This window comes from Pundamilia nyererei, unplaced genomic scaffold, assembly GCF_000239375.1.
Source record: "Pundamilia nyererei isolate P.nyererei 1_Seehausen unplaced genomic scaffold, PunNye1.0 scaffold00134, whole genome shotgun sequence".
In the NCBI taxonomy this organism is placed as follows: domain Eukaryota; kingdom Metazoa; phylum Chordata; class Actinopteri; order Cichliformes; family Cichlidae; genus Pundamilia; species Pundamilia nyererei.
Window position 1 is genome coordinate 940,889 of NW_005187535.1, and position 25,659 is coordinate 966,547.

Here is a 25,659-nt window from a genome sequence, read left to right on the forward strand (position 1 = left end):
ACAGTCTCTTTTCACAAGCAACCCAAGATTAGACGGCCCACGAGGAATTCCCTGCTGGATAGATTAGTTCCACTGATGCCGCTTTCGGCAGACTATTGAGACACACTCTGTGTGTCTATAGGAAAAGATATGTCCGGTGGTTATGTGTCATATTATCACAATTTATCATTTTTTAATTATCAAAAATTATGAAAGAAGTCTGTCATGCTTTGTCTTAAGAGTCCTAACTTAATCAAACCACCACCAGCAGAGAAAAGGCTCGAGCATTGGTATTTGGGAGGCTGTGACAATCACTGTTTATTTTTCACATGATGAATGACTAAGCAATCTATTGCAACTAACTGGACTTAATAAAATATCCTGCTCTTTAATCCCGCTAACCCCACTGTATGAATTGCTGAGATTCCTAAACCACCAAGAACAAAAAAATTCCTATACATTTTTTTCCTCAGCAAACTTTATAAATCATTTACTCATGGACTCCAAACCCTGTAAACGCTGAACAGGTTGCATAAAGCTTCAATTTCGTCCCATACTTTTAACCCTTTCTCTGCTGTCTGTCTAGTCTTTCCATCCTATCACCTCCTTTTCCTACAAATGGTGGTCACACGACGATGAACACCTGCTTAATCCAGAGGATTCCAACAGAATACCTGCCTCAGAACAGTAAAGCCAGCCAGTCCTGCTATTATCAACCGCTATCTCCAGCTCCTGCTGCCCGACCGCGACAACAAATCCCAAACACAGGCAGAAATATGCAGCAAACACAGCACTGACTGAGAGCGCTGAGAAAACAAAAGTCACGTATGGAGGTTCTTTACTTTGAGGAGCACAAAACAGATGGTTAGAAACTGGGTTTAAATAAAGAGTGCCTGATTTGTGCAGCCACGTTGACCTTGTTTGACTTCATGGGAACTGCTTGATCAAACATAAACTTTGTGTATCAGTCACGCTCACAAATCTAAGCCATCTCTGCTGTATATGCCAATACCTATCCTGTTACCCTTGTGCCACAAGCATCCATTTATGTCAATATTATGCAAGTTTCCTGCCTGTAGTGAGGACTTCAAATCCATTTGTTGTTTTGGGAGATTAAAAGGTTCTAATCACAATAACACAAGACTCTGTCTGCAGACTTGTGCTCCCAAATAGCACTTTTATCCCCACAAAACCATTACTGTCATAATTAGGGTATTGATGGAGAGGGTGATATATGTCCTTGAGCAACAACGTGACATTATAAATATGCATTGAATGCTGTATAAGAGTTTAAATGTATTGCAGTGGTTTAGTCAAAAATCCCACGTGCAGAGACAACATATTAACTGACTACTACTTGAATGACATCCAACTGATAGAAACCAAAACTTGTCTCTCTTCCTGGTGCTCTAATCTCTTAGTCTTTAAGGTTGATCTCCCACTTCTGCTGGTAGATTGTTTCAACAGGAATAACTGGTCAGATAACATATTTTAGTGCTGTCTAGACATGCACTGACCCTACTCATTCGCAATGACCAAGTGCTAAGATTAGTTAGCTCTCAAGCTTCCACCTGTATGAATTTATTGAAATGTGATAGCCCGCTCTCCCTGCTGTTTAGCAGCTAATTAGCTCTTTATCCCAGTCCAGTGTTCAGAGCAAATGTTACAAACTCAAAGAACTTTGAAGATAAACCAACTGGTAATCTTTAATTTGTTAATATATCTTCTAAAATAATAATCCATGTCTAAGCAGAATTCAAAGGCAGCAACCCTCTCTGTGTGACTGTCATGCAAAGAAAGTTGAACAACCACTTACCCTTCAGTTTCTCCATCACGCTCGGCCCAGCTCTCTCTGCCACACGTCCATCTTCTCTCAGGTAACGGTCATCCAGGAATCCCACAGTGGCTCCTGATAGGTGAACCTTTCCTGCCACACCCAGTTGCTCCATCAAGTTAGCCAAATTGACATCATTTGACCATACGTCAAATTTAAAGCGTTTTATTCCAAGAATCCCACACAGGACGGTGCCTGTATGGACTCCAACGCGCATGCTGACCGTCTCACGTGTCTCCTGGCAGAACTGCTCGATGGCCTGGATCATGCCTAAGCCCATCTCTACACAGCAGTAGGCGTGGTCCGGTCTGGGCTCAGGGCAGCCTGCTACGCAGTAATAGCAATCACCCAGAGTGCTGATCTTTTCACAACAGGTTAGCTCACAGAGCCTGTCGAAACGTCCAAAAAGGTCATTGAGAAGGCCCACCAAGGCCGGTGCCGACTTGTTGGCAGACATTTTGGTAAAACCCACAATGTCTGCGAAAAGGATGCTGACAGGGTCCATGCGTTTCATGTTGAAAGGCCTAAATATTATCTGCCCACTAGGGATTGAGGTCTTTTTGCGTTTGTGATTGTTGTGGGGGTTATTCTTGGAGTTTGTGACACTTTGGGATTGTGAAGCTCCACTGCCCCCACCGCCACTCACTGAAACTGCTGAGGCTGAGCAGGCACCAGAGGAATATCTCTTTCCAGAGTTCTCACCACCACCCTCATCGTCCCCCTGCTTCATCAGCTCGTCTGCGACCGGTCGCGGCATGACTGAGTGGATCATGCGCTCCTTCAAGGCCTTCTCCACCTCTAAGTCCTTGCCATGCATGATAGCCTGGCCCACTTTGAGAAACGTGCTGCGAGAACGCACGTCTGACATAATGAACAAATGGATGCCAATCACATGGGCACACAAATGGAGCAGAGCTTTGGCGGGTCCCAGCCAACGGAGAGTGTCAGAAGTCTTTTGAAGGAACGGCAGCCATCCTAATGCCTCAAATAATATAGAATACAGCAGCCCCAACATCACAGAGGCATATAGGCGGACATGGAGGACACTATATAAAATCAACAGCACCTCCATGCACAAAGAAAAGGTTCCCACAGAGGAAATACAAGGGGATGAACATACTGGTGTGCTGTCCTGTGAGGGATGTGAGGCATTCCCACCACCGGCCCTCTCCAGCCCAGTGTAGCCATCGGTTTGTATCTGTGGAGCTAATGTGATGGCGAAGGTAAACGCTATCAGGAGCAAGGAGGTTTGGTTGTACAGCAACGTGTATGACTTTGTGAAAGTAAACAAAAAAAGGAGCACTAGTAAGACTAAAAAGAAGGCTGTAGGGGTTAGGAAGGTGACGGGGTTGCAGCAGTCACTTCTGACCCCAAAGTACACCCCCCAGACCACAGATGCTACTGCCAGGTAGAACAGCACATAACGGAACTGCCGCTGGGTCTGAGGAAAGCACCTCTCTTGGCACGCCTCCTCCAGGATGGGAGAGTCGAACTTGGGGTCCCAGCACTGAGCAGCAGAGCGTTCAAACAGTTGCGGTACCTTCCTGTGAACCCTGGATGTGGAGGTCACAGCCGGTCTGGAGTCTGCCGAGCTGCAGCTGGAGGAGATGCTGCATTTGTGGGTGTTAGGGTTCGTTTTATTCACAGCCCCACGGGCAGCAGCCCCTCCTCCCCCACTGTTGGCAGCCCTCAGGGGCTCATGTTGATGCACACGTGGCGCGCTGTTGGTAATCCGCACTGTCACGGCGCCGTCCCCGCTGGAGTCGCATGCCACCTCCGTGTCACGCATAAGAAGCTGCCGATGATGCTGTAGAGTGGCCATATTGACTGGTGTGACGCGGAGACGAGGTGTCAGATATTAATATTTTATGTTGATATCTCCCGATGATTGCTCAGGCAATTAGACGCGGTGCGTGGGCGCCGTGTGTGCACAAGTGGCACGCGGAGAAGGGAGGAGGCGGCGGTGATGGAGTGACAAACAGGCAGACAGAGGGGAAGCGAGAGCAAAGGTGTTTGTTGGAATAATCACACTGCATGAACGGTGAGCACGGGACAGACGTATTTGCTACGCACGCAGCAGCCCGCACACTCACTCACATAAGACGCGCCGTTCCAGTTTCTTGAGCAGTCCATTATCCGACCCCGGGTTTGCGTCAGTACTCACATTACATGTATCCTTCTCCAAAGAGGCTCTGGGTATGAGCCCGGCTTTCTCTCCAGCTGCGGTAAAAACACCGTCATCACTCTTTCTGCCTCCTGAATAGAACATCCTTCTCGGAAAGGAGCCTTTAGTGATGCATCTGTTTTTGTGCCTTTATCAAGTCGGCCCTGTCGTTACATGACTGGAAATGACCTCCTCTGAGTGTGCGCAATATTTCGGTACTACTGACATTACAGTTAGATGCCGTTAGGGAAAAAAACCCTTACGAGTTCCCTCATTCCACAATAGCACTGTTTGTTTGGTAGGGGGAAAAGCATTCAAGGCGAATGTTTCATTGTGTGAGCAGATGCTAGATTTAGACTGTCAACAGGCGTCTGGCTACAAAAGTTACTCTGTCCCTTCTTATCTCCACAACATGCGGATAAATGATCCCTTTACACTCCTTGTTTAAAAACAACAACAAAAAACCCTAAAATCTGTGTTATGAACAAGTAGTGCTGACACAAAAACGCGTGGACACTTTAAATTCCCTCATTATAAAGGATCAAAAGAAGTAAACTGTTTTCAAAAAAGTAATGTATGAGCTTTATTCTCCCTTTACACAGAATGTATGTTTTTAAGTACTAAATATTTAAATTCTCGTTTGCCTAAAATAAGGGCAAACGTTTAATTCCCTTATTTCCTTTTTAAAGTTTGAGCTCTGTAATGAATGCGGCTTTACCTTCCACTACATCCACTGTCATTGCATGGCTCAGGCTGCTAAGGATTTGCATTTCTTATTCCCATATATTCCCCTTTTATCTTTACAGCGGGCCCTTGCAAATATTCCACTCCGAGTTATTTCGCAGTCCTGTCCAGTCCAAAACCCAGATCATAAGAGGCCTGACAGGCAGGCCTATTCCCACGGATCCAGCCCCGTCCTTTCCTGAACTCCCTCTCCGGATCTCCACCGTTTGTTTCCCCTCTGCCTTCCAAAGAGGGGCTCGGGGAGGGGGTATGCGCTATTCAAAGACGCATGATCAGAACAGAGAAGAGCAGAAAATAGGCTATCATCCGCTGGCCCAAATTAGCGTAGGTTTGCCTCAGCTGGGAGTGTCTGCAACTTGTTGCGCGCAGTTGGCAAAACATACAGCTATGAGGAACACCCTCGGTCGGAACAGGCTGGTCTATAAATAGTGATGATCAAAACTGTTGCAAATAACAACACCGACAGCGTGTAACATCTTAATGCTTTTCTTCTACCTCCTCTGTAGAAAACCAGAAGCGCCAAAAGCAGAAAACGTTCCCGGTTTTAAAAAGTCGCAAAACGTGTGCAAGTCGTCAGCCACAAACCTCCTCCACTTTCCAAAAAGCTCCCAAACTTTTATCCCAGGCCGTATTTCCTGCGTTTGGAGAGGAGACCCAGTTAAGAGTCTCTAGATATTTGGAGCTGAGGCTGGATTTCCTCCCCTCGCATTCCCTTAGAGCAAAGAAGGCGAAAATCCCCAGAGCAATACAGAAAACCCTTGGATCTCCTCGGTGGGATTAAAAAAAACCCACCCACCAAACAGCGGTGACTTCTAATCTCAAGCAATTCCTTAGGTCTGGATAGTGCTAGTTTTCGCTGGCATGTGTGTGTCCAACAAACACAACACTGTGCGCTCTGGCTGTGGTGCGTCCTCTTCCGTCCGTCGTTGGTGCCACCCTTTCTCTCCCCCCCTCCTGATAAAGCTCTCTGCTGGAGTTGGTGTGGTGGATATAAACACATACAGGTTTGTGGCTGCTTTCGCGGTCTTATCCAGGCGAACGTGGTATCTCCTCTCCTGCAGCTTCCAGGGGTCTTCGCTGTGACTGAAATCCTCGCCCCAGCTGGTGTGCTGGTTGTGACCGAGGAGCCTGTAAAGCAAACCACAGTTTAAAAAACATAGTTTCCGGTCTTGCTTTTCAAGAAACGCAAAGACAGTAAAACATTTTTCACCCCCCCTCCAAAAAAAAACTTCACCTCGCTGCTCTGTAAAGGATAGTGACTCCGAAAAAAACACGGGATAGAAACAGGATCACTTAAAAACGCACGAACAACATTTTGTAAGTTAAAGATAAAAAAAAAAAAGAACAAACGTTTAAAGCTGGGGAGAGGTGGGGGGCAGCAGGTTTTCACAATAAAAGCAGCGCACCACTTACACCTAAATAAATATAGTACCTTAACGGTATTTTGTCCATGGCAGTGTTTGTGGCGGTTTCAGTTAAAAAACAAAACAAAAAACAATTTGCTTCTTCACAAACAGAAATATCATTTATCAAAAAAAACCCAGAAAGGTATGCTGTCGTTGCCTGGCCTAGTTTCCAAGTTAAGCCAGTTTTAATGTTCTTCATTAAAAGGAACCATACAAAAATGTTATAAATGTAATAGATATATAGCTACAGTAACACTTTATTACAAGTACTTGGTTTTTATGTATTTAACTGGAAAATAAGTAACTCAAATAACTAATCAAATAACATAAGTTTTCCAATATTAGTCAGCACTCACATTAAGCTAAAAGCTAAAGTATAATTAACCTCATATCAAGGTTACAGGCAGCAACAAACCTTTTAAAAGTGATCTTAATTTACCATAATAATACGACACAATTGCCAAACCAGATTGATCACTTTAAGCTAGACTCTGTTACCTTCCTCGATCAGTGTTTGTTGATTGGTGGTTTCCATAAATAAGTACGAAGCTTCGCTGCGTCTGGTCAGAGGGAATAACTGAATGTTTTCTGAGTGATTATCTTCCACGCCTCTTCACGCGCTTAACAAGCGCTGTTAAATTAACAGTTTGCGCTTATAAAGCATTAATTACAGTAACACCCACAGAAGAACAAGATATTAATCGGCGTGGTTCCTTTTTTGTTTTGCTTGAAATATCATTTCCTGACTGTGGATATCCTGCACCACACTCCGTCATATCTGATGTGTCTGTTGACTGGAACTTCAGATGAGTCAAGTTTTCAGGTTAGAAGATCAAATATGGCAGTCTTTCCTATAATTACCATTGATTAAACCGACAGTTAATTACTTCAATGCTGGCCTTAAATAGGGGGGAATGGGTTTGACATGACGGTATGCATGTGGGACACTAAAACCCGTATTCAATATTGGGTTATACTATAAAATACAACATTTTTTGTTCTGGGTAGACCTTGTACATCCTGTCTGATAGTAGCAGAACGTCTTACTTTGTCTTTGAAACAAATGAACTGCTCTCAGTGCCTAACTTGTGCATCCTGATCCACATCTATATTTGTAGAGTCCAGCAACCAAACTCTTCAGATTAGTCTGATGTGTAGGAAAATATGAAATCTAGCACCTTTTTCCAGTTGTAAATTACTAATGTTTGCAGTGCAATCAGATCAGATCAGAATCACATTACATTCGTCTTAAGTTAAGAAGTACAGTAATGCTAAATTTGAAACCATGCTGGGCAACTGTGTAACCACAGTAGCAGGGCTTAAATTCACACCAATCAAATTGACTACAATATGTATGAATTAGGGAATTAAGGACTTTTGCAAAAGTCATTGAAAAGTGGTTCAACAACTTTGACATTTGACACAATAGCAATTATCCACGGCAAGTTTGTGGATTAATATCAAATGTATTTTTCTTATGTCTAAGGTGTGTTGACTGTCAAGGATCAGTAACGTGTGCTTTGCTATTGTGCACCACACTGTGTTCACTGCAGCTAAATCAAATAAGCGTTGAGCCGCACGTGAATAAGAATATGATAAACAAGGTAATAAATGTTTATTATGCTTATTTAATGTATTTGTGAATCTTTAAAGAAGCAATTACGTTTTAACTTTGAATTGAAGCAAGTTGCCCTCTGAAGTGTGTGTGTATGGCATGTGGGTGGCGTGTGCATGCTTGTGTTCAAGAGCTTACGAGAGAGGCCTGTTTGAAGAGCTGATAAAGCTACGCTGATAAGTCTGCGCTGACACTGTGCACGGTCCCGTCTGTCAACTCAGCAAACACAGATTATGCTCAAACACAGATGAGGATGTGGAGCACATGCATAGGTGAGTTTGCACTGTACCGTAAACATGGCTGCTTTTGCATATTGACCACAGCAGGGAAATTAAGCTCTTCTAATAGAGCTCGGTGTGAGCAGTAGGCCTGGAAGGGTGAAAATACATTTTTGTTGTTGTGACTTTTCACAGCAAGGTGCTAAAACTGCGGCGACAATCAGCATGATGTAAACGTTTACCTTTAAATATATCCCACTTTTGAAAAGCCTAAAATAAAGACATTCTTAGCCTCGCTATTGTCATATGGCAAAGTCAGTCCATTAATCTGCGTCACCCCACCACACTGCTCGACTCGAAATATCTCAGCAACTGCTGGATAGATTATCCTGATATTTTATAAGGAAATGTGTGGTGCTGTTGCAGTGAAGTGCACACGCAGTGATCCCCTGATTTTTCACTTCATCATCATCAAACTGTGGTCTGTCTATGCTCCACTTTTCTGTCTTTTTTCCCCCTTACCCCCAAAGAGCAGATGCCTGTCCCTCTCTGACTACAGTTCCACTGAGTTCAACTTCAAGTTCACTTTATTTGTCATTCCAGCTGTATTAAAACACACTGGGATAAATTTGTGTTTCTCCCAGTCTGAGTGCAAAATTGCAAAACTGAAAACCACTCCAAACAAAACAGACTTCTACAATAAAGAGACAGTACAAGGCCCTACAGTGCAACCAATGCCGGAGGTCTTCCTGTTAAAATGGACATTTTGCTCCCCACTGTTGCCAAATATTTGCTCATATACGATTGCCTGAGTGTTGGAGTTCTTCCTCGAATATTCTATGATCTATGAACTGGCACTATACAGATAAAAATGAAGTTAAATTGATAGATAACCGTAATTTGTGTGATTCTTTGGGCTAGTATCAAATATTCCATATGACTTACCATTTAGAGTGAATGAGCCAACTTAAACTAACATATTAAACATGACAAGCATGCTTTCTTTGCATTAGTATGGTAGCAATTCCATGTTGGAACAATCACACTCAGGCGCCTAGCACGAAAAATCATTTATTTGATCTAATTCAAACAAATAGTGGTAAAAATACACTGAATCACAAGTAAACATGTACAGTGACTTATTTCCCAGTGTCCAAACAGTCTGGAATAAAAGAAAGGCAAAAAATAAATAAACAAGTGAATGAACGACAAGTAACTTGAAATGTTGCTTGTATGACACCATATACACTAAAGATGAGTTTGTTTGGAGTGTGTTGTCGAGTCACTTTTTAAAGTAGTGTCTAAGTGGTCTAGAGCATTGATTATTCAGCTCAGTTTCAAGGTTTCATTGTGTGCTTTTGAAGCAGCGAGACACTGTCGCTCGAATTGCCTGAATTGCCTCTTTGTTTAATTTCATTCATCGCTGAACAGATCTGCGATGTGGGCGGTGATTTAGAAAAGCCGCGCTAATTGTGTAGGCCACCATATGCCGTATTTACAGAGTGTGATCTTTTATCATTGACTCTCTACATTGTCAGACTTTTGTCCTACAACTATGAACGCATCTCATGTTGCTTGCCTGCACACTTCTGTGCTGACTGTGCTACACTGTGTCTGGCACACGATTGTAGTGGGATCCATCTAAATCACTTCACATAGATATATAATTATACTCACGCACACACAAACTTTTGATTGATGAAAAATGCACTGCTTTAAAGAAATTTGAGCCTATATAAAACGATAAGCTGCTGACAAACCACGAGCAAGCATAAAAACTGTGTCTATACCAAGTTTGTGCAGCTGTTAAACAAACTGCAAAAAACGGGCAGCTTATAAAAATACATCCAACCTATTGCTTTCTTTTCACCATCAATTAACACATTGAATGGAAGCGCCACCTGGTGTCTGTCTTCCCTCACTGCAAAGGATAATTAACCAGCAGCTTATAAAAAAGCTTAGCGTTTCTATTTTGCTGTGATTTGGGCTGCTGTGAGCTCACTCAGCTGCTACACGCTCAGCTATGCCTCGGATCCATAAAGCATGTATCCGGATGGATGTATGTGAATAAATCTGATTGCAGTTTCTTCCTCTCAGCTGACAGTCCAAAACAGCATGTTGCGAGAACTGATGCTTTTACCTTGTGTATTCCCAAAGCCTTCTAAATTTTGCAGCCGAACAACCAAATGATATGAATTATAAATAGTTTCAGTGGGAGAGATTTTCGTCGGTAATGTCTTTGAAGGCTCACAAAGGAAACAGGCACGATTCCTGATTTTTGGTGTTTACTCAAAAGAAATCACACAAAACAATGACAATGAGAAACAGGCCTAAAAGAATGAGAAGAAGATTACACTTTAAAGGAAATGCCCATGTGGTCTGCAGCCGTGGTTGAGGTAACACTAGTATCAGTTTGGATGGCTGAAAAGGCCACGTGTTATTATGGGTTTTTGCATTGGATAAACAGAAAATCACCAGAGATGTTCAAATAAAAATAGTTTGTATAATGAACATTGTATAATAAAATACAGAGTCCAGTACAGTTTACAGTAGGGTAGTGGAATTACAACTAAATGTGGTACAGGGACATTTGAAAACACAACAGGAGCACCATTCCCTCTTCCATTGTACTAATATAAACCTATTCTGATTTTAGGACATTTAACCTGGTGGCTAGGTGAGTAGAGGCCATAAGAACACAGCACTGCAGATTGCACTGAATTTTCAGACATTGCACACAAAAGACGCAGCGTTTAATATCGTTGGAAGAGTAGAGTCACTGCCAGCAAATTTTCTCTGATGAAAAGCAGAGCCAATAAATAATATACAAACTTGAAAGATGTGAGATAGAATGTCTCTCAGATTTCATTCAGATATCTTGTGAGATTATACGAGCCTAAATATTCTGTCTGCTTGGTACATCATAAAGACACAAACAAGCACTAATAAATAAACTTAAGTACTTCTGATTCGGGTCTTCCAGTTTCTCTAGTTCGTGGTACATTTCTCTGTCTTCCCAGCCACCATCTGCCTCCTCCTGCACCCTTCTCCTCCATCTCACTGTCTCCTCCAGCGGTTTTTGGGCTTCTCCTCACATGCAGGGCCCTCACAGGTACCAGGGAGGGGAGGCGGCGGTGTTGTTGCAGCTTTCGCAGGGGCGGGTGCATCTGTCCTCTTGCTAACGCTGCCGAGCAGAGCCGGGAGCTCGTGTGAAATGGCTTTCTCGAGCTTCTCCAGCAGGCAGCCTCCAGTCCAGCTGCAGTGATAGGAGAGCTGCTTGAAGTTGGAAATCGGGTTGACCCCGAAGAAGTCCTGGTAGGCCTCCTTGTCTGGCAGGTCGAATTTGCTGACATTGGTCTTAGCCAGAATGGACTTGAAGATGTAATACTTGTCGGGGTCATTGACAATGTCTTGGAACACCTCATGGGGGTCACCAAACCAGCCCAGCTTATCGTAGTAGGTCTGGAGGTAGCGATCCACCAGCAGAGTGTGGATGCGCACACGGATGGCGTGCTGCCGAATGAATGCGATCTTGTTCTCCATCTGATTTTCAATCACCTGCAAGGGAGGAGGAAGAGAAACGAGAGAGAGCGGGTGACACAAAACAGATAAAAGGACCAAACCGAAACAATGAATTATAGATTACTAGCACGAACGTGTGCTTTGATTGCAATGATACCATCATGAAGTCCAGTAGTACTGAACCAACAAGTAGACTTCTGAAAAAGTCTGAAAGCTCATACCCAACATCAGTCCACTTAATATGACATATGTACTGCTCTCAGTAAAACACAACCTCCTCTCTGTAATCACACTGGTTTAAGCTGTATTTCGGTAATTCTTTTGCATTTGTGCTGCCACACTTCTCACTTAAAAGATTTGCTGCTACTTTTTGCTTCCAGTGTTTCAAAAGCCCCCACTTCTACTCCAGCGCCCACCTGAAAGCTAATTCCAGTTTAATCCTGCTTATTAAACTAATGAGTCAACAAAAACTGCTGTAGAAGTTGCACCTGGTTGAGGTCCTCCAGCAGTGAGATCTCCTCCTTCATAAACAGCTCCCGGCTGGTGTCTGGAGCATAGGCGTAAGGCCAGAAGGAGCTGACGTACACTCGAGGAGGTTCGGTGACATTGATGAGCGGTGCCATGCTCCAGAACAGGGCTCCGTAGACCCTCATCAGGTTCTGGGTCGAGAGGCTGTCTGCCTTGTTGAGGATGAGGCGGATCTGTGATTCACGGCCCTTCATCTGCCGAAAGAGCATCTCCAGCTCACCTCCCACATCCAGTTTAGTAGGATCAAAGACCAGGAAGATGAGATCAGCCCGATCAATGAACCACTGGCACACCTCATTGTATGGGTATCCTGAAGGAAAAAGAGGACAATTTATGTGTGTTTTAGAGTCAGAAAGCTTCAAGGAAACCTCTCATTGCATCCAGAAGATAAACCAATCAGCATGCTTTTTATTAACAGCTATTCTTTGTTTTCTGTGAAAGGCTTACTTGAAAAAAAAATCATAAAAAACAAATAAGTAGCAGAAAATATAGGTTTAATAAAGAGTGTAGATATCCGATAGTGCTGTATACTGATTTAATCCAACTCTCTCTATAAACCAGTGTGGAAATGTCATTGTAGTGGATCACCCCAGTAATAGCAGCCTGCAGTTAAATTTTACATGTCTAATTAGAGAATTAGAACAAAAACATTAAATATTTCATCAACTGCTGCACTAATAGAAGAAATGTGACCATCACCTCTTTCCTGCTGCTTTCGGTTTTCAATGATGCCCGGTGTGTCGACTATGGTGACCCTCTCCAGCAGCTTGTGTGGCATCTCAATGCCGACCAGTCGCTCCAGAAAGTTCTGGCCGAACTTCTCTAGAGGCGAGAAAGGCCTCGAGCTATCTGCCGCCATGACGATGCCCTCTACACTCCGAAACTTCTCGCCGTGCATTATGACAGTGTACTCGGAGGTAGTGGGTTCAGCACCTGTTGAAATGATGGAAAAGGAAATGTTTTATTAATTTGATTAATTAATTTGTAATAATAACTTGTTAATGCAAAATAACTCCAACATATAATTTTAGTACTAAAACAAAATGCTTGTCTAATGTTTAATGACTGTAAAAATAAACTATTGTTTAAATGTTTAACTAAACTTTGAGCCTTATTTGTAAAATGTTTCTAGACAAATGTGTTCTTAACATGTTTAAAAGAAGGGATAAAACTTTTGGCAGATATTCAGGGTTGTTTTATTTGTGTCATACAGGCCAAAGTGGCAATGAACCTTCCTTAATAATGAAATAATATATAATACGTTATATAGTCTGAGAACGTGTTGAAACTGAAAACATCGCATCCAGGACAACATAATCCACTTTCTGGGATTTCCTCACCTGGATTATTGAGCATGCATCAAGCTATTATTATTACTATTAATACTATTCTGTTTATTTACACTGTTACATTATAGCTTCAAGTCAAGATGAAGCTGTCACTGACAAACTAACAATCATGCTTTATCTGTATGAACCTGTGTAGAGTTGCTGGGGGGTGCCATGAAGACCCAGCAGATAGTTGATCATAGAGGACTTGCCAACGCTCCAGGGTCCCAGAAACAAAACCATGGGCTTGGATGTGACCTCGCCCTCTGAGTATGTGAGAGCCAGACATAAAAAAGAAGGATGAAGAAAAAAGGAACAAAGACATAGACAAAGAAGTCATTAAACACATCAAACCCTCCTCTTTCTTGTTTTTGAAAAACTTAAACTATGCTACTGTTTAACTACTGTTTTTTTTTTTTAAACATCTTTCCCTCCTCGGGTGCTTACTAGAGCTAATCCTGGTCTCTGTCATTTTTCAGGCTTGCTTCCAGAACAAAATGACTGGCTGTGCTTCAGAAGCTAGTGAGGGTGACCTCTGCCTTTACAGCTTGCTAGCATCACCCTTTGAAAAAACCCCTTCAACATATTGATATATTGATATATGTTGAAGTGTCAAAACTCATCACTAAGGGTACAGGAAAGGTCACCAAATGTTCTCTTTTTTGGGGAAAGAGTTAACAGTAAATCCACAGCTGCAGCCATCCTGCTCATGTCACCACACCACACACCGGTTGTTTGGTTTGCCAGTATACAGTGGGTATGCACCCCTGACACTTTAATTCAGAGCAACCCAGGTCAGCAAAGACTTTCAAGAATGCTAGAAAGTTTTGAAGGTGACCACTTAAAGTTTTGGTAAATCCCTCTGATTATTCTTTTGTGGCGTCCTTGTCTTTAAATTAAAACCTCCCGTTGGACAAAGGAAATACCAAAATGAATGGGGACATTTAATTCAAAGCACATTTATTCTCCCCTCAGAAAATAAACGTAGAAAACAAAGCATAGAATCTCTTAATATAAAAGACCTTAATGGTACACTTTGTGATATATACTCACCAATGTAAAAAATAATAATAACAATAATAAATGAAACTACCTTTGAATTGATTCTAATTGTGTACTTCCATTCTGGAACACAAGGTGTCCCAGAATCACATGGCACAGTGTGAAGTCTTGATCCTGCTCCTTAGCATAAATAATACTCCATGCCCTGAAGTGCTATGGAACAAAGTTGCAGTGCTCCTGGCCCACACAATGTTCCCTTTAAATTTCAGCAGACAGAGTCCTTATTGTGCTTCTCTGTGTGCCTGGTTTGATTAATGTCACATCTTGGCTTCATATTCATTTATAATTATGACTTTATTTGTACTTCAGTGTTGCTGTGCTGTTCCATTTCATTAAACCAGGCACTGTGTACATGTGAACTGATAAAGGAATGTGGGTAGGGTGTGCTGCTTTGGTTTTACACACCACAGTAAACGGCTGGAAAAGCAATGTGTTGAAGTCGTGTCGTACGCTTTGTGTTTCTTTTGACAAGTTACCAGAACTGTGGCTTCTGACTGACATTCACAGCAACAGTATTTCTGTGACAGGGAAGCATGTGAAATTCTGATTTCTAACGGCCTGAAATTAAGAGTGAACTTTATAACACAAGAGGCCGCTGCTGAAGTTAAAAATAGACGTGAAGAGATCATGACCAACAGTTTCTTCCCATGTTGCTAATGTGGACCTGTAAAACCTGTTTGTGACTGTACAGACAAACTGTTAGTGCTTTGGTAAGGGCAGTTAAACTCCGCAGGAAGCTAAATCACCTGTGACTTCATGCTGCCTGAGCTCATTGTACTTGAAGGCTTGCTCTACTGGCTTGACGGCCTTGTGGTAGATGTTCAGCAGCGTCTTCACGGCACCTGGAGGGGAGGAAAGGAAAGACAACCTGGACTGTTGGGATGGTTATGTAAAAGAGCATTACGAATGCTCTTACTACCCTTACTGACGACACCAATTGCTCCTGCCGTATGTGATGAATCGGCTTCTTAAAGTTTACTGAATGGATCTGAGGTGATTAGGGGCTGGCTTTGCTCAGCTCTTTGGCCTCACCGCAACAAAACAATCTAGCTCAACAGAACAGAGGGGCTTTTTGTGCCGGGGACAGAGTTAGGCATTTTCACTGATTAATCACCTTCCCTTAAGACACGTCTGCACACACACACACACACACACACACACACACACACACACACACACACACACACACACACACTTTCATACTGTACACACATGCTCACATAAAGGCCTCAGGACCCAGACATCGGGAAGCAATTTTCAGAATAGTTTCTGCAGAAAAAAAACTCCAAAATTGTTTCAAACTTCCTTTCATATGCATGCAGAAAAGCATCTGTTTTTCTTTTCCACTGACAAAGTAGCTGTAAACATTCTCCTGCATTTTTTCAGTACATGACTCCAGGCGTTATTTCTGCAGCAAAAGTCTGAAAGATGTTTGAAACAGTGTGCAGCGTAGCAAATGCGCTCACTGAAGAACCAGCTTTTTATTGAGAGGATGTGTTTTATGGGAGTTTTAAAGTTCCTTCCTTACCTGAGAACTCTGCTGACGGTTCAGCAGACGCCAGTCGCAGCGTATCCTCAATGTGGGAACGGTTCCTCAGTGCCACGCTTAATGTCTCTCCTTCTGTGCATTTAAATTGGAAGAACCAACTGTTTCGGTTAACACGTGACAATTAACATGGAAAAACAGGCACACGGTGACAGCAAGTAATCGAATTTTATCTGTGAAAAATATACACAACTGCTGACATGGTGGGAAAACAAACGTGGACTCAATGTAAAATGTCCTAAATTGTTATGTCATGCTGTTATATATCTATCTGTCGATTCCTTTCCACAGCTACTCCCGGCTGTTTATTTCTGTACCAGAGATTGTTTCTGATTCCTCTTTAACTACACACAGTGTCATATTCTGGGGATTTGGCATGTGCACAAAAGAAAGAGAGAAGCCGGATACCATAGACCATTGCTGTCATTTCATGACCTGTCTCAGTTAAATGCCCAGTGACACAAATATCTCATTACCAAACAGAATTTATGTCATAAGGCACATTTTATATACACAAAACACAAAACACAATGTCTTTATTAAAGTTGCGACAGACCAATAAGCTGCCAAATAAGCAAATTGCACATTACAGCGTTTGTAAAAAAATAAAAATAAAAATCTTTTCATCTACTCAAAGCTTGGGTTGTTTTCATTTATCAATAGATTCTTTTCTGGGTGCTCCACCGAACATTTCCAAAGGGTAAGCATGAAATGTTCCAGTGAGGCGTTCTTTAAATTAAGGGACTCATTTTTTAATTTTTATTTCCTTCTTGTCAGAAGCTCGATGAGAAAATCAGTAGGCATGTCATAGTAAGCGACTCCAAGGCTGAAAAATGAAGCCAGAGCACAAGTGCCAAATATGGCAGGTCCTTAAGTGGCCACTTGAGTCTGCCTCTAAAAGTGAGCCAATGTGAAAAGAGGCCAACTTACAGTGAAATGAACGTGTTTACAATGGGTTAAAAATGTTAGTCTTGTAGATAATTTACCCATTCGTAACAAAAGTAAAACTTTTACATTTTTCAAATATATATTTTTGGCTTTTTAGCCTTTGTTGCAGTAGGACAACAGGAGAGAGACCAGAGGTGAGATTCAATCACAGGCCTTCAGCTTTAACCTTATGAACAGTATGAAGACTTAAAGTTTAGTAACCGGAAGCTTTGATTGACAGGTGGTTGTTACCAGAAACTTTTAAAGCAGTTTTAATGTAATTATCCGACTGGCTTGCTGTGTGGCCAGCAACCCACAGAGTCTGTGGAATATTTCGGTTTTGCAGTCATGTGACTGCTAACCATGTGAGAGTAACTTGTTTGCCATTTTAGATGTGTGACCCTGTAAGGTTACCGGTAAGTGAATAAGGTCCCAGTCAGACCATCTGGCAACCATCGGTCATGTGGGGATAATTTATATTCCCTGACCTGCAAAAACTCTCACCAACTACTATCTGACTTTCAACAACAAAACGGAAACAGAAAATGTGCCTTCAGCAACTCCCAACTATTGTGTGCATGATTTCACTTGAGAAACTGGTGCCAAAGAAGACAAAAAAAGTCACATGGATGCCATAAAACTTCAAAATACTGCTCCTCAAACCAATGGATGGTACCACAATGCCTATAGTCACCATCTACATACGATTTTAGGTCTGAAAGCTAAAAAGCTACAGCTATGAAATGACTAGAAGATCAGCTTAGCACAAAGACTGAAAACAGATATAGCTACACTGGTTATATAAAAAATTATCTCCCTAATATCACCCATAAGGTCCACTAACTAAAACCATAAATAATGTTTGTTTTATGCTCGCAAGCGAACAAAGTCTAAAAACCACATGTCGTTGCTTGCATTGGGTTCAGTTTCTCTCCCAGCTGGCTGCACTTTCATATTTAGTCTGAAAATATGAGATTTTTGTCAGGGTTCTCATCTAATATTTACAAGCAGGCAAAGATACAGGTCTTTTTCATTTACGATTAAAAAAAGACAGCATGCACCCCACCAAACATGATGAATGAACAAATTAATGAAGTGGGATCAGAGTAAGAGATTGGAATCCCTTTAGGACTTTGCCTTCCTCTTTTATAGTAGGTGTCAACACCCGGATACCAGATAATGACATGCTTCCTTAATCACAGAAGCACCAGCTGGATGGGGACAGATTTTCTGTAACACGATCCCTCCAAGTCTACTTGCAGGTCAGAATGAAGACAAGACATTTAGCTCTGGTTTCAGCAAAAACATACAAGTCACCTTGCTCTTCTTCAAAACACTCCCTCAAACAAATCGATTTTATATAAAAGCTGAGCTTAAACATCTGATATACAAATCGTAGGGACATCATGTTTTTGTACCTTTGGATTTAGACTGTGAAGGCTCCTCTGGAGTCACCTCCTCCACTGCCTCTACTGTAATTTCCTCAGTTACATCCTGCACTCCTGCTTCCTCAACCGACTGTGGTGTTATCTCCTCTGTAACAGCTTCTGGGTGAACCTGTGGAGTGACTCCTGGCTCTTGTTGCTTTTCTAAAATCACTCCAGCCGGAGACTCTGCAGTGACTTCTGGTTCAGGTTCAGTCTCTAAACTATCTGCTGATACTGTTTTTGGTTCTTCTGTCAGTTCTGGCTCCGTTTCTTCAGACTCAGGGTTGGTTTCAGGAACCACCTCTGGTTCCTCTTGTGATTCTGATTCGGTCACTTTGACCGCCTCCCTCTCAGCTGCATCCTCCACATCTGTATCGTCTTGCAGGACTGTTTCCACAGTTTTCATTTCTACAGAAGCTTCCTTTGTTTCTTCCTGTACGTCTTCATCTTCTGATTCCTCAGTCTCTTTAACCGCATCTTCTCCATCAGTATCCTTAGGTTCAATCCCTTCTTCCTCCTGGGATATTCCATTTTTGGCTTCTTCCTCATCTTCCTCAGCCACAGCCAAAGTCTCCTCCTCATCTTCAGGAATAGGTGGATCATCTACTGTCTCCTCAGCTTCTTCATCTGATGTCACTTCTTCTTCATCTTCTTCTTCACTTGCTGCCACCTCGGTGGAAGAATCCTCTTGTGGTGCTTCCTCTTCCTCCTTATCCTCTGAGGAGGATGGGTCTTTTTCAGCATCTGCAGTCGATGGGGCTTTGCAGGGATGGCACACGGCCCTCTCTGGGGCTGGGGTGTCGTTGGAGGAGCTCTGGCTGGAATGCTCCTCTGATGTGTCACAGCCACAGGAAAAGAGGTCTCCCTCTGGCCGCTGGAGCTTCAGACGCATCCGAGGATCCTCATCTTGGACAGAGGAGTCTGTCAGGAGATCTGAAACGAGAGGGAAATATGATTTTACAAAAGTTTACCTTTCAGCATGACAGAAACCTTTGAAATATCTCTGACAGCAAAATTTTGTAAAGAAAGAGAAGTGATTGTCATCTCAGACTTTAAAAAGATGCAATGAAATGCCTCACATTTCATAGTCAAAAATCACTGTTATGCAATTCACTTCAAGTAGAGATGTACAGACAAGTCACCCTTGTTTGCTACGTCAGCGTTCGACCTGCATTCAATCAGGATGCTTGAACAGAGCAGATCACAGGTTTATCACCTCTTGGATTTCTGACTCAGATTTCAGTTCCTTGACTGGTGGAATGAAGGAATGAACTATTTAAAGCTACAAACACTGGACAGTGGCAGAGGACGCCAAACAGAAATGAATTCATGTAAGGGTACACATTTTTGCTCATGTGGTGTTTTTAATTAACATGAAATTTCTGGCCAAAAGTGTGAATGAATAAATAATTTCCTTTATTTCCTGATTTTCAAATAAATTCTATTATATTATCATTAATAAGGACAAATAGAAGCATCACTTGATTAGTACTGAATCAAAAACTGTGATGTATGCCATTCAAATCTTCTGTTTGGATGATTAGGCAGCGGAAGAAAACTGATAACCTGACAGGCTGCAGCAAGACCAGGTATATAAAAAAAAACAAGGATTATTTGCAACTGTAGAAGAGACCAAGAAACATGCTGTTTAACCCACACATTGCCTTTTCCCACTAAATAATGTTTTCTTAACTTTAAAGCCAAAGATTTGTTCAGTGATTGATGATAAAATGGTTTAAATGTTTCTCACAGGTCAATATGACATTATTAGCAGAGACTACACCAAGTTGCTCGCACCCGTTCAGGTAAACAGACATCAGCATTGTTCTACAGTTACCGTGGCATCGAAACAATCATACCTATAAACAAGCTTCTCCCTCTACATTACACTACATACATGTGCGTGAGATACACTTCACTACCACAGTGACCAGAGAGCACAAGGCCACGACCTCTGTTTAATTATAACTGCGTGTGAGGAGGAACGCACATTGATACAACGTGTGATGTGAGGCAGTTAAATACATGTCTACGGGTCATGTTACACGATGGGGTCAGTGTAATGGATGAAGACTAATAGCCTCAGGCAGCTGTCATGGTTATTAGATTGTCCTACGCTGATAAGTAATTTGTGATAATTTCATTTACATTTTTGCACAAAATACTTCCAACATAAATGTATTTAAATTCTACTAATTTAATCCAGTGCATGAATTATTTTGCTCGATAAACTTTCTTTGGTTAGACTCACAATCTAAAGCTTTATATTTCAGTTTCACTGTCACGGCTTACTGGGACACTTGATGAAATGAAATCATTATTACCCAAACTTGTTTCACTTGCGCTGTTCCTGTTTTGACAAGTTAAAAGGCTGCTGGGGGAAAAACTGTAACAACAGCATAAAATCCACAACACAGGAAACTTTCTCTGTTTTGCTGTATCAGGATTGGCTAGTTCCAAACCTCTGAATCAGTGTGCACATCCAAGATTAGTTCATGAAAGAAAATCCAGATGCTGAGTGAGCCAAACTATCAGGTTAGTATCAATGCAGATGCCTTTCCATTTCGTCTCTGTGGGCAAAGAGTAGTGCGGCTATCGGCTACTTTCTGTCTAAAAGGTGGATGTGAAAGTAACCAGTAGCTCCCTCCTAGTCAGGTATACTTGGACTTTAAGCTTTGATTTATGTTTTCTTTACCCTATTTTAAGACCTTGAATCAAACACCACACATGAACGTTATTCTCATGATGCTGCTTATCACCTCTTGGAAGCTTCATTAGCTTATCACCTACTGAGCTGCTGTCAGCATCTGTGACCAGAGAAGGTTTCTAATCCCACAGAATCCTCACTGTTCACGAACTATAAAGGTTATAATTTAAAATGTTTTGGACACTATGTACTGGAACTCAGTCCATTCATACAAGTGAAAACAACAAGATTTGTTTCACTGGTCCATCGCTAAACATGGCTTTAATGGACAACCTGTCCAATCCTCAGCTCTAACACACAAAAAGACAGAAAATCCCACAAACAATTCCTTTCTAAGCAGAAGAGTCTTTTGACTTTATCACACTTTCTGAGCGCGATTAGCATCAGAGAGACAGCATTTGGATGCGAAGATGCTCCCTCGCTGTTACTAAAGGAGGCTAAGTCATGCTTGTCCAGACTCTGTCATTTTGGGTGTAACAAGACTAATAAAACACATCTTGGCCAGACTTAAGTGCACGATGGGTGTCAGCAAATGAGTGACTCAAAGAGAGGGGATTAGTGAGAGGAAAAGTGAGGAGGGTGTATGGTTCAGAGATTCTGATCAAGCTTGGGGGAGGTCTGGATGCCGTCCATAGACATGTTGTTACAGCATTGTCTGCATAGTAACATGAACAGCAGCAGGCGCTGCAATCCTGAGTTTAGTTAGTGAATGAAGGTTTCCAGAGTTAAATGACATTTCACACCAAGGTCATTGTTTAAAGGTCATTCACTAATTATGTAATACAAAACAGATTAAATATCCGCTGTTTTTGTCATCTGATCAATTATCAAAGCGTATGTACCAAACATTTATTTGAAATCCTTGACATGCTAATTTAGTGGAAGGCTCTTTATCACACTAACTGCTGAAAGTGCATGTTTAAAGAACCTGGTATTTACATGTAGTTTTTAAAACTTGCAAACACTGCAGCGACGCTGTCTGAACTTCATGCACACGCTATTCTCGAAACTGCTGGTCTCAAGATCACATCAAGCAGGGAGATCATTTTCTGCTGTGCTAGTTGCCAGCAGTGGCCAAATTAAATTAAAGTTAACATAATTAAAAATGGGAATGACGTGCCAGTGTGAAAGGAAAAAAATATGAGACATAGTATGTGTGAAAATAATCCCCTGTGCTTTCAGAGACACAGCTTTCCAATATAAAAAAACATTTAGAAGAAACCCAAATAAGTGTTTTTCTCATTTTTATAGCATTTTTTACAGCATAGCTGTGAGAACGGTAATAAGGGTCTGCTGCTGGTCTGCTGTACATATTAGATGGATGTAGCCACTTTTATGATACCCATGGGTTTGTGAAGTCCTCTGCTGAAACCTCAAACTCATCATTTTGATTCAGTTTCTGAAACCAGGCTTGACGAGCAAGGATTGCATCACCTACTCATATACACTTGATGTACAGCAGGGGTGGGCAACTCCAGGCCTCGAGGGCTGGTGTCCTGCAGGTTTTAGATGTGTCCTTGATTCAACACAGCTGATTTAGTGACCTCCTCAACACGTCTTGAAGTTCTCCAGAGGCCTGGTAATGAACTAATCATGTGATTCAGGTGTGTTGATCCAGGGTGAGATCTAAAAACCTGCAGGACACCGGCCCTCGAGGCCTGGAGTTGCCCACCCCTGATGTACAGGGTAGCTATGAGCTAAAAGTTACTGTTGTTGTATTTATTTTACTTTAGATAAAAAGTGAGCATCATGAAAAAAATTTAAAAGATTTCCGACCATAAACTCATCAGCAAAGGTGGCCTCAGTCTCACAGACCAGCTGGCGACCATCTGATAGAGAAAAATGTACAGAAACCAGTCACAAACAAAGTGGGAAAAAAAAACTCTCCTTGTGATTGCTTTGGCTGCTAGCAGATTGCCTGTAGGCGATGCTGGCTGGTCTGCAAACACCTACTAACTACTAGCTGGGTGGTAGCAAAACTTCAATAAGCGTGATGCAAACTTGAAATAGAGCATATTCACCTTCAAGTAAAAGTTGTGCCTTAGTACTATAGGCTAGACGTTTTAAAAGGTTCAACTTTTACTTTGAAAGCAAATGGTCTCCATTTCCAGTTCGTATTGCGCTTTTCACAGTTTCACTACCACTTGCTTGCAAGACAAACCAGCGTCTTTCATGGAAGCTCACTGCGGAAACCTGCTACAGACAAGAGCAATCGCAAGGAGGTTTTGCAATTTTCACCATGTGATTGCCAGGAACCTCTGTCAACCACTCCCCAAATGGTCTTTTCTTTGGATACTGATGGTTAGCCACACAAATATAAAGAATGGTCTTTGTGACTGGAGCCTTACTAAGGTCATGAATACAGTGATCAGTGGTCCAGAACAAAATATATGGGATTTAGAAATAAAGCTTCTTTTGTGTTAATCTTAGCAAGCTAATGTGCTATTGTGATATTAGCATATTAAAAACAATAATTTAATAGATAATGATTCAGTTTGTAAAGCTATCAAAATCAAGGAGCAATGTGCTCCTGATCCCTGCACCGCCGGCTGCTGCAGTGGAGCCTGGGCAGACCGTGGTGTTGTGGGGATAGAGTGGGACAGGTGCCTGGGTGCTGGATGGTACAACTTTGAGACAGAAATAGTGACACAATGAGTCAGAGGGTGAAAAGAAGGAGGGATAATTCCACTCCTATTTTCAGGAAGTGTGACGCTCTTCTTCTCCATGTGATTCTCATGAGGCAGGCCTGCATCTGTGCTGCACTATTACACGCAGCCCCTGCAACAGTGTGCAACGGCACAAAGCTCTTTTTAAAGACCAAGAACAATAAAAGCATCAGTGGTGAGATCAATGACATGCAGCTATGTATTGCACTTTGAGCATAACAACCACAGTTATTCGCATACAGGATGGAAGGACGGTTAAATTTTGGGTCGATATGTGTGTTTTTCTTTTGTTCTTCTTCATTCGAGTCCTGACATTGGCAAATGCCATCTTATATGCTAGAAGGCCACCAGCAGTTAACAAGTACTTAAATACATCATTTAGCATCATCTTTAAACAGTTAATTAAATACAGTCATTTAACCCTCCAAAGACAGCGTGCTTTCTGTTAGCAACTCTATCACCACAGTTTATTTTCATTCACCTCGACTTTTAATGCCCCATTATGTAATTTTAAACAGCCCAACTGTTGGGCTTCTCGGCTCAGGTCTTATATTCCCTGTGCCGAGCTTCTCGTGCCTGTTTTAGAAGGAACATCCTGACTGGACAGCGCTGACTGGAATGACAGATTAGCGGCTCTGCAGAGTGGGAGTGGTGAAGCTTTATTGAGACATTAAATCAAGTACTGACTGTCTGTGCTCATGTATGACTTTATGATGAGTGAGTCACTGTATGTGACTATTTACACAGCACAAATATGTGAGCATTTCTGAAAGAGAGATATACTGATCCCCGGCTTTGGTGACTACAGTATCTGATGACGACTTTGTGACACCTGACTACAGCAGCTTGTAGGGGCCAAAATGAAGCAATGCAAGGGCAGACAAGGGTGTTCCTGGCTTCAACTTTAGTAAAGAAATCAATTAAAAACAACTATAACGTTCTGAAACAACTTTCGCAACAAGTTTGATTAAGTGTCATGCCTATATCTGTAAATCCTTACTCGGGCACCGCACGGTGCTGTTAATGCAGATGATTTGTATTTGTATTTTCAATCACTGCGTTTACTTTGGATGCAGAAGAGAACGTGATTCTTTGGAGTATGTCCAAGTTACTCTGTCAGTGCCGTCACTGTGTTACTCTGGAGGGCACAGAGAATAAGCAGCAGGCAGGACAGTTTCCATCAGCTGGAGTCACACCTCAGCCCTGACATTTCCACTTACACAACCAAAAATTCTGCACTGCACCACAGAAGCATATAGTACACACCTAAGAGTCAAACCTGAGAATGCATTCAGTTAGCAGTGACCCCATTATAGTTTCATGGCTCAAATCATGATAATAATAAATAAAGACTATTAAAAAATATTTAAAATTTCCATTTGTTGTTTGTTATCATTTCAGTTTCCAGCAAGATCTGCAAAAACCCACATGCTTAAAGACACAGGCGAAATACACCTACAGCCATCTAAATGTTTTGGATCAGCTGGTCCATTTCAAACATGCCTGCTTGAATTACACACCCATCAAGCGGTTTTACAAAACTTAGACATTTTGACAAAATCCCAGCTTCAACCCTCCACCGTACCTGCAGCAGACAAGGCCAGAAGAGACAGCAAGCAGCACACAGACACCACAGACTTCATTTTGGCTGCCAGGGACCTGCCGCTCATCTCCCTCAGCTATATATACTGCTCTAGCTGAAGGTCAGAGGGCATGCCAGTGAAGGGGGGGGGGCAGCAGCTGCACCCGTGTCAGCCATTGTGTGTCAGAGCAGCTGCCAGTTCTAATCGGGAATGTTGAGAGAAGAGGGAGACTAAGTGATCATGTTGTGCTTTGGTTTGCAGGCTGTATAAAAGCACCTCGGAAAACTGAAAAAGAAAAATTCAGAAGCTTTACATTTTAATGAGACAAGTTTTTTTTGAGTCACATTTATAGTGCAGCAGTAATGCCTTTCATTTGCTTCATTGCTTTAGCTCAGATTAAAAA

The 25,659-nt window shown here is 42.1% G+C and overlaps 2 protein-coding genes across 3 annotated transcripts in view; both read right to left on the reverse strand.

The window, feature by feature from the left end:
* Nucleotides 1-6,686, reverse strand: part of LOC102191962 (adenylate cyclase 9) — a 45,961-nt gene extending 39,275 nt beyond the window's left edge. For both annotated transcript variants that reach the window (XM_005743658.1, XM_005743657.1), the window contains exons 1-2: nt 6,626-6,686; nt 1,796-5,849 (exon numbers count right to left, since the gene is read on the reverse strand). In XM_005743658.1, coding sequence (XP_005743715.1) covers nt 1,796-3,635 — 1,840 coding nt within the window. In that variant the 5' untranslated portion in view covers nt 3,636-5,849; nt 6,626-6,686. The remainder of the gene's footprint in view (nt 1-1,795; nt 5,850-6,625) is intronic.
* Nucleotides 6,687-10,228: 3,542 nt separating this feature from the next.
* Nucleotides 10,229-25,337, reverse strand: LOC102192629 (sarcalumenin). Its single transcript, XM_005743660.1, has 8 exons — nt 25,259-25,337; nt 18,292-19,233; nt 15,929-16,021; nt 15,147-15,242; nt 13,488-13,604; nt 12,710-12,943; nt 11,971-12,320; nt 10,229-11,518 (listed from the first exon to the last, which is right to left on the reverse strand). The coding sequence occupies exons 1-8, from the start codon at nt 25,314-25,316 to the stop codon at nt 11,018-11,020; spliced, it is 2,391 nt and encodes a 796-aa protein (XP_005743717.1). The 5' UTR covers nt 25,317-25,337; the 3' UTR covers nt 10,229-11,017.
* Nucleotides 25,338-25,659: the final 322 nt, after the last annotated feature.

Excerpts from the sequence above, each read along its gene's own strand:
- LOC102192629 (XM_005743660.1), bottom strand. The coding sequence starts at position 25,316 with ATGAAGTCTGTGGTGTCTGTGTGCTGCTTGCTGTCTCTTCTGGCCTTG. Across the intron at positions 19,234-25,258 it reads TCTGGCCTTGTCTGCTGCAG|ATCTCCTGACAGACTCCTCT; the intron begins GTACGGTGGAGG and ends CTCTCGTTTCAG. Across the intron at positions 16,022-18,291 it reads TTCACAGTCTAAATCCAAAG|AAGGAGAGACATTAAGCGTG; the intron begins GTACAAAAACAT and ends TTAAATGCACAG.